The sequence below is a fragment of the Nothobranchius furzeri genome, chromosome 7 (genome assembly GCF_043380555.1).
Source record: "Nothobranchius furzeri strain GRZ-AD chromosome 7, NfurGRZ-RIMD1, whole genome shotgun sequence".
Classification (NCBI taxonomy): domain Eukaryota; kingdom Metazoa; phylum Chordata; class Actinopteri; order Cyprinodontiformes; family Nothobranchiidae; genus Nothobranchius; species Nothobranchius furzeri.
In genome coordinates, this window is record NC_091747.1 from 63,672,437 (window position 1) to 63,688,444 (window position 16,008).

The 16,008-nt window shown below is 45.8% G+C and overlaps 2 protein-coding genes across 3 annotated transcripts; one reads left to right on the forward strand and one right to left on the reverse strand.

The window, feature by feature from the left end:
* Positions 1–1,536: 1,536 nt before the first annotated feature.
* Positions 1,537–7,053, forward strand: LOC107374719 (signal sequence receptor, alpha). 2 transcript variants are annotated; one of them, XM_070553514.1, is made up of 10 exons: positions 1,537–1,712; positions 2,966–3,099; positions 3,179–3,272; positions 3,351–3,454; positions 3,532–3,690; positions 3,786–3,862; positions 3,972–4,050; positions 4,627–4,720; positions 4,977–4,991; positions 6,394–6,756. In XM_070553514.1, the coding sequence occupies exons 1-10, from the start codon at positions 1,643–1,645 to the stop codon at positions 6,459–6,461; spliced, it is 894 nt and encodes a 297-aa protein (XP_070409615.1). In that variant the 5' UTR covers positions 1,537–1,642; the 3' UTR covers positions 6,462–6,756. The 2 variants fall into 2 exon arrangements, with proteins under 2 accessions (XP_070409615.1, XP_070409616.1); XM_070553515.1 differs by lacking the exon at positions 4,977–4,991 and having other exon boundaries at positions 6,394–7,053.
* A 4,477-nt stretch (positions 7,054–11,530) lies between these two features.
* cavin4b (caveolae associated protein 4b) lies at positions 11,531–15,787 on the reverse strand. Its single transcript, XM_015942933.3, has 2 exons — positions 15,217–15,787; positions 11,531–12,376 (listed from the first exon to the last, which is right to left on the reverse strand). Exons 1-2 carry the CDS (start codon positions 15,571–15,573, stop codon positions 11,825–11,827), a joined length of 909 nt encoding a protein of 302 aa, XP_015798419.1. The 5' UTR covers positions 15,574–15,787; the 3' UTR covers positions 11,531–11,824.
* Positions 15,788–16,008: the final 221 nt, after the last annotated feature.

Genomic DNA, 16,008 nt, shown 5'->3' on the forward strand with positions numbered 1-16,008 from the left:
TTTCTCTGCAGCTTTAATCAGGAATAAAATCAGCCATGAATAATATATTCTGATGCATCCTGGAGAACATTAGTACCAACATGTACCTGTGTAATAATTATGAAATATTTAGCTTTCAGGCTGAGGTTTATGTTTCAGGAAATAATCCGTGTGAGTCTGCATATGCAGTCCCGGAGGTCAGAGGTCAGACTATCACCAGACTTTTACCTGAAGAGTTTGCTTCTTCATTTGGACGAGTTAATCACAACAAATCTAAAACTCTTGTGTGTTTGGGTTGAGAAGTCATTAAGTCATGTGACCGAAGGAGGAGATGGGCGTGGAGGAGGGAGAGGGAGCGTTTTATGTTCAGGTGAGTTTAGATTTCCAGTAAATAGACCGATCCCAGGTTGAGTCTGAACCAGCCGCTTCACTAACTCACTGTGTCTGATTTTTAAACGTCTCAGTAACAAACGGACTGAAGTGTGTGTGAGCACATCCACCTGTACCTGCAGAGTATTTTGATACGCGGGCTCCGTCTACGCCTTGGAAAGACGTATTTAACTCTTGTGTGTTTCCAGTAAGTCGTGTTTTTGCTGTGTTTGTTGCATCAGAATAAATCATCACTATTTCTTATTCTAGCAGGAAATGTTACAGTATTTTATTTTATTTTATTTTTGGCTCACTGAAAATAGATGCAACAGAAAAAGTTGAACTGATTATTCATGTGTTTATTTGATGTGTTGATTTTTGACTTTTATCTTATTTAGTTTGTATTTTGACACAAATAAACATTTTATTTACATTTGATTTAATGTATCACTCAGATTATGTTGTTTTGTCAGAACTTCAGTGTTTTCCATGTGATTAAAAACAAATAAACCACAACAAAGAAGTTTTTCTTAGTGAATACATTTGTTATCAGCCGTTTGCTGAAGTTTCTTCATCAGACACTTTTAATCCTGTAAGTTTAAAAATAAGATGCGTTTGCATCAAGGTGAATTTTCTTGTGTCTTTTTAATCTTTGGCTGCTGTTTTGGTGTTCAGAGTGGCTCTCGTCCAGCCGTCATGGTAAAAAGTCATGTTATCACCAAATAAATGGCTTTCAGCTTCTTCATAAAACACAAACATCAACAAAAACACATCAGTAAAGTCTTGAATAAACATCACTGATTATTAAACAAATAACATCTGGGATCACGTATTAAAACCAAATAAAAAAGTATTCACGACCACAGTTATAATATATAATAAAGTAATAGAAAAAATCCCTGAGACGTTCTGTTTGACTAAGTCAGGGTTTTACATCCGGGTTTTTTCATGATTTGATTTTAGATTATTTTACTTTAGTATTGGAGTTTAGCGTTTCTTATTCTACATTATGTACGTACTACTTATATTACACTGTAATAAAATACCTTGTTTTAAGAATTGCAGCGTTTTAACTCGTGCTGGGTGTGAACCATCCCTGCAACACTGCGTTGCTGCTGCGCTACCAAGCATAAACATGAACGGCAGGCGGCAGCAGCACGCCGCTGGTTTGCCTAAGCTATTGACTTAAGGAAGCAGAAGAAGAAGTTATAACGGAAGTGCTACTGGGGGCTAACCCTAACAGCTAGGCTGTCTGACCGACACTGAATGAGAAAACACTGATTTCGACTTGAAAATGATGAATTTTCTGCCTAAACTGCTGCTGCTAGTCCTCTTAGCCTTCCCTGCCACTCTTCTCATCAAAGGTAACTTTCTAAAATGACTACATATTACATTTAAACGCTAGTGTAGCTTATTGTTTGGAGTTAGCGGCTATGCTAACAAGCTGTGAAGGCCGAGCTCAGTTTAACATGTGAGCTTAAACACACATTTACGCAAAACGCCTTTGGTAAATATACACATTTGTGTTTTGACACAAACATATTATTGTCCTAATTAACTGTTATGTTTTATAGTTTAGCATGTTTTCGTATTAATTTGTACAGAAATCTGTTCTAAATTAGACTGACGTGTCCTTACAGCTATGTTAGCTGTTAGCCTGGAAGCTAAGCTCAGGACCTCTCTTAGGGGTAAAACGGTTAAAATCATTACATGAAGGTAAAGTGACCCTTTCGCTCTGTTTGAACATGAAACTGTCCGCCTGCCTTGTTGATCTTAGGTAGCTAAACACGCTCCTGTTAGAAGGGTTGAGCAGGATGAAGATAACATTCAGTTTGAAATGATGTTGATTCCTTTTTTTTAAATGAACTTTTATTGAACATTTGAAAAACGAACAAAAGCGACTACATTTCAAAATTCGTTAGCAGAATGGCATTACAGAGTAGCTCCGAAGTTCGTGTTCATGCCAACTTGCATTTTGTAGATACAATTCAACTTGGTATAGCAAGAAGACAATAAACAAACTCCGGTTTCCCCCACAGATCACAACATGCCCTATAGGTTATAAATTGTAAGTCCCTTTGGATAAAAGCGTCTGCTAAATAAATAAACATGAACATTATTAACGGAAATAATGTTAGCAGCGTTTTATTTTGGTTGCCTGCAGTCAGGCCTGGACTCTTATTTTTACATTTTTGGGGAAAACGGTTGTTTGTTCACTAGTCTGAGGTGATTTGGTTCCCAGATGAACATCTCGTGTGTTTCCGGCTGTTGTCTCAGTTTGGTCTCAGTGACACATCATCTTATTTAGTAATTAAACCCTTTCAGATACATGGCCACCTGTCCTCATCAGACCCGCTTCCTTCTCCTGAGGGTTTTGTTTCTTCTCTGGTGTGTTTTGGTACCAAAGCCAGTCTCTAAAACCGGACGCGTCGTGTTTCTGTCAGAACAAACGCGGTCGACACCGGCGTGACCTGGCGAACGATAACAATCCTGCATCTGCAGGTTTTTCTCTGAAAAACGTAGAACAACAACAGAACTGTTGAGCGTCAGTCTGGGACGCTCGGACTCGACTGATGCAGCTGGAGTTTGTGATGTCGCGTGTTACGCTCGCCTTCAGCTCCGGTGGCGGGCGCCCAGGATCTGACTGAGGATGAGGAGGCCGAGGCTGTGGATGAAGATGTGGTGGAGGATGTAACGGCTGAGGACGAGGACGATGAAGCTGAAGTGGAGGATGATGACAACACGGAGCTGGTGAGTGATGTCATGGCGGTTACGGGTGGTGATCACCAGCAGCTGGTTGGTCAGAATAAGAATGGTTTTATTTGTTTAGACGGAGGAGAAAGACGAGGAGGAGGAGGCGTTGGTCGGAGAGGTGAAGGCTTCGCCCAACGCCGACACCACCATCTTGTTCGTTAAAGGAGAAGGTTGCTGGCGCCTTTCTTCTTGTTTCTGAGTCAGAACCGACTTCTGGACCTCAAACTCACCTTTCTGTGTCCCTGCAGATTTTCCCGCCAACAACATCGTGAAGTTCCTGCTCGGCTTCACTAACAAAGGCTCCGAGAACTTCGTGGTGGAGTCTCTGGATGCGTCGTTCCGTTATCCGCAGGTTCAATCAAACCCAAACCGTGTCTGGTAGAGAACAAGCTCTGACCCGGTGTGACCCGGTTCTGTTCGTCCCCTCAGGATTATCAGTTCTACATCCAGAACTTCACGGCTCTGCAGCTCGGCACCGTGGTTCCTCCGGGCAGACAGGCCACCTTCGAGTACTCGTTCATCCCCGCAGAACCGATGGGGGGGCGGCCGTTTGGACTCGTCATCAACCTGAACTACAAAGATGGCAGCGTGAGGGCAGAGCTTGTCTGGTGTTGGAATCATTGAACCCAAATCCGGTTCTGGAGGGAAAACCTCAGATTTTTCTTTTTACTCGTCTCCTGCAGGGAAACGTCTTCCAGGACGCCGCGTTCAACCAGACCGTCACCATCACGGAGCGGGAGGACGGCCTGGATGGAGAAACGTGAGCGTCCACGCCTCCATGTTGTCCTCAGAACTCCAGTTTTACAGAATTATTCAAATCACAGAACTCCAGATTTGATCTCCACTTTAGTTCTCCTCCTCCTCCTCAGCATCTTCATGTACGTCTTCCTCCTGGGCCTCGGGCTGCTCGTCGTCGTCGGTCTTCATCAGCTGCTGGAGTCTAGGAAGGTGGGACACGTCATTTTGTTTCTGACCAGTTTAATCCAGATTATCTCTCGTTTAGCTCGTTTTTAATGTTTCTCTCCTCAGATTAAACAACAATGTCTGAATGAATCGTTCAGCTTTACAATCCAACAGACTTCATTAATCTGAGATAAAACAGGAAGTGTTTGACATTCTGATGATGTCATCGCTCCAAACTGTTGACCTTTAGCTCCCAACAACCTTACAGGCGATGTGATGTGATGGTTACGCGCTCGTCCTGCTGAAGACGCAGCATTGCGGTTTGTGGATCTGTAGATCGATCAGATGCTGTCCTGCTTACCTCACGGAGGATGATGATGATGATGATGAAGGCTGTAGCTGATCAGGAAGCTTCCAGCAGCTACAGTTCCCAGGTCCTCCACATCTCTCCTGCTCAGGTGTTTTCACCTGGATGTTGGCTTTAAGTGAGGCTAATGCTAGCTCACTTCCTGTCTGGTTCTGGCCGAGCTCGCGTTGACGGAACCCACGGAGAAGAGCTGGATTTAACTTCCAGGTTCTGTTTTTCCCACGAGTGTTTAACAGGAAGTTATTTGTTTACAGAGGAGGCGTCCGGCTCCTAAGGTGGAAATGGGAACGTCGAGCCACAACGATGTGGACATGAGCTGGATCCCTCAGGAAACGCTCAACCAGATCAGTACGTACTCACCCTGAGGTCCTTCCTGAGCTCCAGCTGTTCTTCCTCACCTAAATGGTCCAGATTCCTGATTTTCCTTCTTTCTGTCGAGGATTCGGGAATTTCAAACCTGATTCCCGCTTTAAATCCAATCAAACCCTCAAACGTTCTCCTGAGTGTGATGTTTGTTTCTTCTTCCTGCTCACTTGTGTCAGAACGACCTTTAACCTCTACTGATCTCTGTTTCTCTTCCTGTCCCGCTTTCCTGCTTCTTCAGTGCAGAGTCGCAGAGGTGAGGCGTGTGTGTGTGTGTGTGAGAGTGAGTGAATGAATGTATGAGTGTGTGTGTGTGAGAGTGAGTGAATGAATGTATGAGTGTGTGTGAGAGTGAGTGAGTGAATGAATGTATGTGTGTGTGTGAGAGTGAGTGAGTGAATGAATGTATGTGTGTGTGTGTGTGTGTGTGAGAGTGAGTGAGTGAATGAATGTATGTGTGTGTGTGAGAGTGAGTGAGTGAATGAATGTATGTGTGTGTGTGAGAGTGAGTGAGTGAATGAATGTATGTGTGTGTGTGAGAGTGAGTGAGTGAATGAATGTATGTGTGTGTGTGTGTGTGAGAGTGAGTGAGTGAATGAATGTATGTGTGTGTGAGAGTGAGTGAGTGAATGAATGTATGTGTGTGTGTGAGAGTGAGTGAGTGAATGAATGTAGGGTGTGTGTAAGAGTGAGTGAGTGAGTGAATGAATGTATGTGTGTGTGTGTGTGTGTGTGTGTGTGAGAGTGAGTGAGAGTGAGTGAGTGAATGAATGTATGTGTGTGTGTGAGAGTGAGTGAGTGAATGAATGTATGTGTGTGTGTGTGTGTGTGTGAGAGTGAGTGAGTGAATGAATGTATGTGTGTGTGTGAGAGTGAGTGAGTGAATGAATGTATGTGTGTGTGTGAGAGTGAGTGAGTGAATGAATGTATGTGTGTGTGTGAGAGTGAGTGAGTGAATGAATGTATGTGTGTGTGTGTGTGTGAGAGTGAGTGAGTGAATGAATGTATGTGTGTGTGAGAGTGAGTGAGTGAATGAATGTATGTGTGTGTGTGAGAGTGAGTGAGTGAATGAATGTAGGGTGTGTGTAAGAGTGAGTGAGTGAGTGAATGAATGTATGTGTGTGTGTGTGTGTGTGTGTGTGTGAGAGTGAGTGAGAGTGAGTGAGTGAATGAATGTATGTGTGTGTGTGTGTGTGTGTGTGTGTGAGAGTGAGTGAGTGAATGAATCCAGATTTCGTCTCTATAATCTGATGAAAACAGAATTAGCAGCTTTAGTGTCAGAACATCTGGACCAGACAGATGTGGGATTCTCTGGAGGTTTCTTCCTGTTAAAAGGGAGTTTTCCTCTCCACTGTCGCTATATGCTTGCTTAGTATGAGGATTGCTGTATAGTCACTGACACTAGTCAGTGACTCGATGCAACCTGCTGGGTTCCTTATATAGGAAACATTATTTCTGATTGGCTTAATGAACTGACCTGAACTGGAAGTGCCTTGAGACGACTCTTGTCGTGATTTGGCGCTTTATAAATAAACTTGAATTGAATTGAATGTTGTCTGCAAACATCCCATAATGTGGTGGCCTGGCTGGTTCAGGAGCCGTGACTGAAGCCGTCTGCATCACGTGACGCTAACGGACGTTCTCCTCTCGTTCTCCAGATAAAGCGTCTCCTAGGAGATCTCCTCGCAAAAGGAACCAGAAACGTTCCGCCGGCTCAGACGAGTGACGCCGCGGCGCAACGGCGGAGGCCCTTCATCGCAGGAGGACCGTGAGCTCCACCTGCTGAGAAACTTTCACCAGTGCCAAGCTCAGCGGTTGCTGGTTCGATTCCTGCTTAGAACTGTTGAACACAACCTCCAGCTGTTTTCCTTTAGCTTAGCCTGAGCGTCTCCACACGACGCTCAGCGGCTCTGTTGTTGTTTTTCTGAGAGAAACCTGCGGATGCAGGATTGTTTTTGTTTATGACGCCACTCTGGTGTCGACCTCCACGGTTCCACGGCTAATCGCGGGTTCTCCAGGTGGAACTCGGCTAAATGCTCCAGTGCTTGGGTTTTTATATTCAGGTAGTTTTTTTTTATTCTGGTGTTTGTGATGACCCGGTTCTGAGTGATGGAGACGCTTTCTCCTCTTCAGATCTTTGTTTTTTATTTCAGACTCTGGGAACTCGGCGCTGTCCCGTTAAACTCCTCAGCCAATCACGAGTCACGGACTAACATCAGCCTGTAGAACCGACTGTAACCTCAGAGGATCTGTAGCACTGATTTGTTTTTGTTGTTTCCCGTGTCTAATAAAGGACTTCCTGTGATCGTGGAGCTTCAGAGCAGCAGCAGCAGCCCTGCTGAGGTCGTTTGGGATTTTTTTGAAACAAGTTTGATGAAAGTGAAGCTTTGTGTTATTTAAAGGTCCCGTTTCCTCCAGCTGTGCACGTCTGGAGCCGTGAGCTAACGGACTCTGGAGGATTGTTGGTTTAAAGGTGAACAGAAGCTCAACTCTGACTCGTTTCTGTGTCTGACCTGAACACCTGCCGGTGGATGCTGAGCTTCTGCAGCTCTTCTCTGGTTGGTCCTTTTTAGGTGGTCTGGTTTTTGTAACCACTAGGGGGCGATGCTGACCTTACTAAACCTCCATCTGCCTCCACAGGAAGCCCTGATGGATTTTAGGGGTTGAGGGCTGTTATTCAATGATTCAAACTTTGATTTGCTTTTAAATCTGCAGGAAAATTAAAAGATTTACTGAAAACTTGTTTTTGTTTGGATTGAGTTAAACCAAGAGCTCTAAAGACCACCCACCAGCAGTAGCCTGACATGGGATCGATGGGTGGGATGGATCCAGGCTTTCACGTCGGTGACACCAGATCCAGACTCTTGGTCCAGTTCTGGTGATCCTGTGGGAACTAGCCTCAGCTGTACACCTGTAGCTGACAGGAGGACACCTGTGTGGTCTGCTGATGAGAACCAGTTGCAGGTTTTGAACATCCAAACGCAGATTTGTTTTATTTCTCTTTAAACGTTCATTTAACCAGATGAGTCGACTCAAAAATTGTTCTCATTTACAGCGACGATCTGAGGCAGCAGTTAGCTTTACACCAAAGAGAGGAGAGAGAAAACAAACATAAAGACTGTTCTCTTATATAACACGTACGAGCAATCAGAACAGACTTAAACTGTCTTTAAGACTCAGAAGCAGGCACGCTGATCAGAAACTAATGCTCACCATGAATTATTGAAGGTAGGTAATAGAATGTCGGTAGTGAGCTTCAGTGGTTTCTGCAGCTCATTCCAGTCCAGGTGGAGAGCAGGAATAGGCCATTTTATTTTTGTAAAATATTTACTGGCAAAAATATTTCAGAAATGAAACTTTTTCCCTCCAGCTGATCAGTTAACTTCAAAATATATAAGAAGATATTTACAGAAGCTGCTGAGTTCAGAGGTGCATGTCGCCCTCCTGTGGCAGGAAAAGGTACTACTTAACTCAGTTTTAGCATTAGCATGTTAGCCCTTTAGTTAAAATATCAATTATTGCTATAAACAGCAGCACTTTGTTTAAACGTTGCTGCTGTTCCTGGATATAATTTTGTAAAAACATTGTGTAGAAATATTAAAACAGGCTACGTGTTAGCATATCTGATTAGCTTCTTTAGTGAAGTTTAAACAGAAAACCTCAGAAAACGCGTCAGCTTACAGAGTTGGAGGTTTTTATGCCGAGTGGACAAACACGAAAACTACATGATTGGCTTTTAAAGTTAAGGTTAAAACCTAAACAAATACTTCCGGTTTAAACAAGAATAACAGCTCTGACAAACGAATGTTTTTTCTTCTGTTCGCATTAATGGAAAAAATAAAACTAATGGTTGTTTTATGCTTCAGGATTTGCAAAAAGCCTTTACAATATAATATAAAATTCCTTGAATTATTTTTATATTTTAAATTTTTTAGTTTTTGTAAAGCATCTCATGATTTTTATCTAGAGAGTCGCTTTATAAATGATTTGTTTCTTCCTGTCCACACCCCCCAGCTACAGGTCATACAGGTTTGAGAGGAAATTGACCTCCAGTGGCGAACAGCTTGAACTACTCTATGGTACCATGACAACATTTTATCCTCGTTATCTTCGTGAAGCTGGAAAATTAGCCTAAGGTTTTTATTGCCCTATTGTGAATATTAATAAAGATAACGAGGGAGGAGGAGACGAATAGGGAACTGCACTTATAAAATTACAATGGTTAGTAGAAACACTTCCTGTACATTTTTTCAAAATAAAACGTAACAGTGTTTGGGGTTAGCAACAGGGTCTCACTCTCAGTCTTTTCTCTTTTCATTTAGCTAAAAACACAATTGAAATGATATTCATGAAACACCGGCTGTGTGTAGAGGGGTCTGCCCATCAGGAGCAGCAGGACGCGAACGTTTACCGGTCAAACTGGTCAGAAACACCATAACTCTGATTTTAATGTCTGACTTTTGAGATGAAGCGTTTTTCTGCCATCTGGCGGACTAAAATAGGTACTGCAGGCAGCGTTTATAAAGCTAAACAATACATTACTCAACAGCACTTCCTGTACGTTCCTTGAAAATAAAACGTAAAAATCAAAGGAGGTTTTAAATTAGCGCTGTTAACAGCGTATTTAGTCTAAACAATGAGAGCCAGAGCGTTTTCACACTTAATTACTAAAACTCTATAAATCTGTGTTAATTTTCTGTGTTCAACAAGATTAAATCAACCAGCAACAGAAACTAGCTAGCTAGCTAGCTACAGCAGTACAAACATCAGATCATACGCCCTCTGGCGGCAACGAGGCGGAATTAAATTCACAGTAGATCATTGCTAATCAAACATCAAACATGTCAGATGTAAAACTATTAGTCGTCAGTTCAAAGACCAACAAATATCTGCACCTAGTAAACACACAGAGACATTGATAGTCACTGAATGAAAAATGTGCCTATTTTGTTTATAACTGGAAACACATTCATGCATTTTGATTTCACACTGAATAAGAACAATTTGGTTAAAATCCTACTGAGTAAATGTTTGATCACAATATCTAATTCAAAGCAACACTAAACGCCACTCTGCTGCCCTCTGCTGGCCAAACACTGCACTGAACAGCTTCGTGGAGCAGGTGGGTGTCCTAGGGGGACCTGTTTATGACCGCTAGTTGTTATGCTAGCGGTTCCCTGTTTCAGTTTCCTGATCGTCAATAAAAAGCACAAGAAGAAGTTACAGAGGTCTGCTCTTTTGTTGGCATCATGGCGGAGCCTGGAGGGGAAGCAAGGAGCTACAACCAGAGCGAACATGGAGGGAGCTAAAGGAGGCTATAAAATCATTGTCTATATATTTTATAAATAAAGGTTTGTGTTGAACGTGAATAATCTGTCTGGCAGCAGGAGGAACGTACATCCCATAATCTCCTGAGTCAGAAGGATGGGTTGACATCCAGAAACAGGCGTTAAAGATGTTTCAGCGAGGAGGTTCAGAATCATGGTTTCTACAGGAAATGTTCTAATATCCTGACTCATCCCTTTAGTTATGCTGCTGCAGACTCTGGAGGACAAACAGCATGCCTCCTAACGTTTCTGGTTTCTCTCCATGTTTTTATTCACCATTGCTGCTGGTCCTGTTCTTCTGGGTTTGTCTCTGTCTCCTAGTCCTCAGACCCAGTCCGTCCTGGTTCTGGTGGAGGTCTCTTCCTGCTTTTGCCCAACACTTGTTTTTCAGGAAGTGGGATTACAGATTAGTTTCCTTTTCTTTGCAGCTGTGATGCTGCTCTGGTGCCGGTCTCTGGTTTCAGTGGTTTTAGATGACTGGAGCTGCATGAAGGAACTGAACATTACTGATTCCAGATGTGATTCAAGTAGACTTTTATTTTCTCAACACAAACAGCTTCAGTGTTTTTATTTCTGACAGCCATGCAGCCACTCTAAGCGAACACATCCCAGATTACAGTAGAAATCAGACGAACATCAGAGTTACACGTGTTTTCTGTCCGAACCATCAGGAGGAACGCTCATCGCCCCGACAACCACTCAGACCTTCATCTTCATCAGGATGCGGTCGTCTTTATCGCAGGTAAACCCAGATGTTTCTGCTCTTTAACCCAGAGTCGTCGTACCCATCTGGGGTATGTGTGTGTGTGTGTGTGTGTGTGGGGGGGGGGGGGGGGGCACTCATGTCATTTTCATTCATCAGTAATAATTAATAATAGTAATAGTATTTGATCCTGAAGTATTTTACTTTTACTGGTAAATCTTAATAATCCAAACATGTTAATTTTAATCCAGAAATATCTGCCTGTATTTTAGCGCAGATGTTTCTAATCTCCTAATCCCAAAGAGCCCCGGTAGGAGCTCTACCTCTGCAGCATAATCCGTACGTTCCTGATGCCCTCTGCTGGACGACCCAAGTACTGCAGGGCCTTTTTATTTCTGTTGTGTATTCTATAATTATAATAATCTGACAGATTTCTAATCTAAAAGACAGATTACTGAAGTACTAATGACTCCGTCTCACACGGGGCGTCCGTGATGGAGCTCTGAAGTCTTCGTAGACATCTTTAGGTTTTACTCAGCTGACGGTGTAGAGAACACAAACTGAACTCTGAGGCCTGATCCAGAACTCCAGATGATGTCCTCTGCAGCTGCCCTGGTTGGATCAGGACCAGGATCAGGACCAGGACCAGAACCAGGACCAGGATCAGGACCAGGACCAGGATCAGCTCCAGACTGGAACAAAAGCTCCGGTTTTTCCAAACTAAAGGTCCATTTTTCTGAACCAGACGTACGTTACACCTGCCTCATCTTCATCATCAAACACTTCACCTTCATCAACATGCAAACACCTGATCATCATCAGCAGCAGCAGCAGGGTGGCACCAGGAACCCGTGGAGAAGTTCTGAAACGGTTCTGTCCAACTTTAATGAACACAAAGAAAACTTTCTGCTGCTGGTTTGGTAGAAAAGTTCTGAACAAACAAACTTTTCTCTCCGGTTCAGAGTTTTCGGAGCGGCCCGCTTAAAGTTCACTTCCTTCTGTAAAGTTCTACACATCTTCATGAACGTGGTTCTTCTCTCTAGTCCAGGTCAAACATCTTTATGACAGCTGTTTCATGTCGTACACCGGAACCTCCGACCCGGCCGCCTTGCCCTCGTCATCGGCGACCCCGGCAGCATGTGGGCTGCCCTTCCGACCTTTCGGAGGGGGGACGGGAACGGCGGCCTCTGCAGCTCCCTCGGCTCCTTCCTGACCTTCTGCCACAGTCCTCTCCTTCTTCAGGTTCAGCTTTGCTGGGACGGTCTTGGTGAATGTCTCCTTCAGCTTCTCGCCCGACTGACGGATCTTCTCGCGCCTCTCAGCCGTCACGATTCTCTCGCCCAGCTTGTTGACCTTGGTGCCCAGGTTCTCACGGGTCTTGGTCATGTTCTCCTTGGAGAAGGTGGCTTTGAAGCTCTCGATGCGCGTCAGCCCGGTCTTCTTCATACGACCGACTGATGAGGAGTCCGCCTCCTCCACCACCATGTACTCCTCGTCTGACTCAGGAGGCAGCTCGAACTTGTCCGGTTCCACCTCGGCTCTGGCTGCAGCGCCGGCGCCGGACTCTCCTGGTTCACATCCTGGTGAGACAGCTTTAACCTCCTGGTCACCCTGAGGAGAGCGAAGAACAGGTGTGAACATCTTTGATGATCACGTCATGCATGGAGGCACGCTGATCTGCTGGGAAACTTCTGGAATCCTTCAGGTGACGCACCTGTTGCACCACCTGAGCCAGGCCTCCTAATGGATCCCAGAGTTAGACGTGCCCACAGCAGGGATAGGTCTACCACCGGGTTTACTAAAACGTTCCACTTTAATCTGGGATGATAATTCCACTGTTGACTTTAATCCCAGCACAAGGCTAAGCTGTATGAAAGCATGAGTCCAGCTATGATGTCAGGTTTAGTCCGTTCTGGTAAAATGGAGTCATGTGACCTGAACGGTCTTGATCCGGCCTCCATAAATAAACTGCAGCACCTGTTTCTGAAGCTCAGCGCCGGACTGCAGGAAGCTAAACTTATCAGAGCGGCGGCGTGCCGATGTCTGAGGTCAGGTTTCACTGGAAGGTTCTGGAAGGAGCTGCAAACGTCCTGAAGCGGGATTAAACAATACTGGGAGCTGACCAGCACACCTGCAGCCTAAAACACTTCCTGTTTGGGTCTTCTGGGTCAGCCCTGTCCTAAAGCAGCCAGCGTGGCGTGGGTCCGCTCTCTGAGCCAGAGCGGCTAGCGGCTACGCTAACACTAGAGCAGCTATATTAGGAGATGAAGGTTCAGACCCAGAATAACTCTGAGCTCAGCTCAGTCCCCTACAGCAGAACCTGCTTTCACACACATCACAGTGATGATGTCACACGAGGGCGGGTCCTCATCAAGCTGCTAACGGGAATCGGGTCTACTCTCCTCAGTGTGTCAGGTACCATCTACCTGTGAGTACTCCTCCGGTAGACCATGCTCACCTGAGGAGAAACATTTATGGGACAACACAACCGGGGAAGCTACAGAAGGTCCCTGTTCTCTGGATCTAAATGGTAGAACGTTGGATCCAGAGGCTGAGTGATGCCAACCCTACTGGTGGACTGGAACCACTGGGAGGAAGTCATATTATTCATTATTGATGAAGATGAAACCAGTGCTCCTCCTCTGGTTTCTCCTTATCCATCCACTCCCTGCATCATTTCATCAAAGCTCCGCCCTTGCTGATGCTACTGGAGGCAAACACCACCTAGCATCCGCCCGCTAACGGCTACGCTCTGATTAGCATCCTGATTATATCTGAGTCACAGGGGCGTGTCCAGGGAGTGGCCTGGGGTAGCACATGCCACCCTTGGAATCTGATTGGCCACCCCAGGTGCCAACACACTAATTTACCTTCAAATCGGCTTTTCATCGTCCACAAAAGGCTTGGGGGTAAAACAAGAAAAGCATAACCATCAGTGCCACCCATGCACAAAGTTGTGCCTCACCTGGGCCACCCCATTTTAAAAGATCTGGACACGCCACTGCTGAGTCAGGCTAGGGAGCTACATGCTAACCTGCTGCTTTCGTCTGTGGTGTTTCTCTTATTTATTACAGATTAAAGTCTTCAGCTTCAGAAAAAGCTGCAGTAGCAGGATTATGCAGCGGTTTAAAGGAAATGAGGGTGGAGCAGCGCAGAGATTAAACAATTATCTCTAATAGAAGATCCTGACTGAGCTGCCGAGACCGTCAGCGTGCTGACGACGTTCAAACGGAGCTAAAATAACCGAGTCAGAGTCCTGCTGGCAGCTGCTGGCGGTGAAGGCCAAAGCAGTAAGATGAAGCCGCGTGAGTGTGTGTGTGTGTGTGTGTGTGAGTGAGTGAGTGAGTGTGTGTGTGTGTGTGTGTGTGAGTGTGTGTGTGTGTGTGTGTGAGTGTGTGTGTGTGTGTGTGTGTGAGTGAGCGTGTGTGTGTGTGTGTGTGTGTGAGTGTGTGTGTGTGTGTGAGTGAGCGTGTGTGTGTGTGTGTGTGCGCGTGTGAGTGTGCACATGCGTGAGTGTGTGTGTGTGTGTGTGTGAGTGTGAGTGAGTGTGTGTGTGCGCGCGTGAGTGTGCCCGTGCATGCGTGAGTGTGTGCGCGTGAGTGTGTGTGTGTGTGTGCATGCGTGTGAGTGTGCATGCGTGTGAGTGTGTGTGTGTGTGTGTGTGTGTGTGTGAGTGTGTGAGTGTGTGAGTGTGTGTGTGTGAGTGTGTGAGTGTGTGAGTGTGTGCATGCGTGTGAGTGTGCACATGTGTGTGTGTGTGTGTGTGTGTGTGTGTGTGTGTGTGAGTGTGTGTGTGTGTGAGTGTGTGAGTGTGAGTGTGCACATGTGTGTGTGTGTGTGTGTGTGTGTGTGTGTGTGTGAGTGTGTGAGTGTGAGTGTGCACATGTGTGTGTGTGTGTGTGTGAGTGTGTGTGTGTGAGTGTGTGAGTGTGTGAGTGTGCAGCTGCTGCTATTTCGACCCTCACAGTCGACTGTCGATTTTCATTCAGGTTACAGAACTCGGACTCTGAGGATCCGGTCCGAACCGGGTCGGATGTTCTGAGGAGTCCACTGGAAGGTTCTTCTAGAGCCTTCAGCAGTAGAACACGAACACGAGTCCATCAGAATCTTGTGAGATCAGCTGTTCTGTTGCTGACTGGGACCTGAAGCCTGTTTTAGACCCAGGTCCATTCTAATGGTCCAGCTGGTCTCCTGCAGGTTCGGGTCAAGGTTCTGGACTTTTCTGAGAGAACCAGAACCACATGCCCTGATGCATTTGGGTCATTAACGTTTTTCATATGAACCAGGATGGATGGAAGTCTCCGGTTCTCCTTCCGGAAGGCCGTGACTACATGAACCTTCACCGTTTCATGCAGAAGATCCGCCTCTAGACGCACATCTGCTCTGGTGTTTCATGTCTTCTAGTGCAAAGATCAATAAAAGTTCTCAGACCTTCATGCTGAGAGGCTCACCTGGTAGATGACCACCCTGAACTTGTTCTTGGCCAGCAGGTCTCCCTGTGTGGCCTCCACCTTCTTCACCCGGAGGTTCTGGTTCTCCACCCGGACCCTGACATCCTTGATGTGGCGGCTGACCTTGCGGGTCTTCTCCAGCAGCCGGTCCACGGTGGAGCTGGTGTTGGCGTGGTCGTTGGTGAGCTTGACCACGTCAGCCTGGATGGTCTTCACTGTGTTCTCCAGCTCCAGCTGACGCTCCTCCATGCGCTGCTGGGTGGCCTGGACGCTGTCCATGAGGCCCGCCACACGCTCCAGCAAGGCCATGATGCCATCATCTCCACCTCCTGCTGGCATGCCCGGTTTGTCTGTCATACCTGCTGGTTGGCCTGGGTTCTGTCCCGGTCAGGAGGTGGTTTCTGTCAGATATCCAAAAGAAGTGAAGAAGAGTCCAGAGGAGAGATCCGGCTGAGAATTCCTGGGGTTTGGAGGAGGTGCAGAAAGAGGGAAGAGCCGTTGAATGAATCCGAAGGAGGAGAGAAAGCAGGAGGACCAGATCACCTCTCCCCAACTGGAGGCTGACCCTGAAGCTGTTCAGATCAAGTGATAGACTCCGCCCACCACCCAGCTGGACTGAGGAGGGAGGAGAAGGGAGGGAGCCATGGTGAGTCCAAACCCCCAGAGAGGATGGATGATCGTTACCAATGATCATCGTCTCACCAAGAGCGGAGATTTTAATCTGAACTCTTCTTGGCTCCAGGAATTCTTCTGGGAATTCTGAGTATTTTTGACCCAAAAATAAAAGAATTG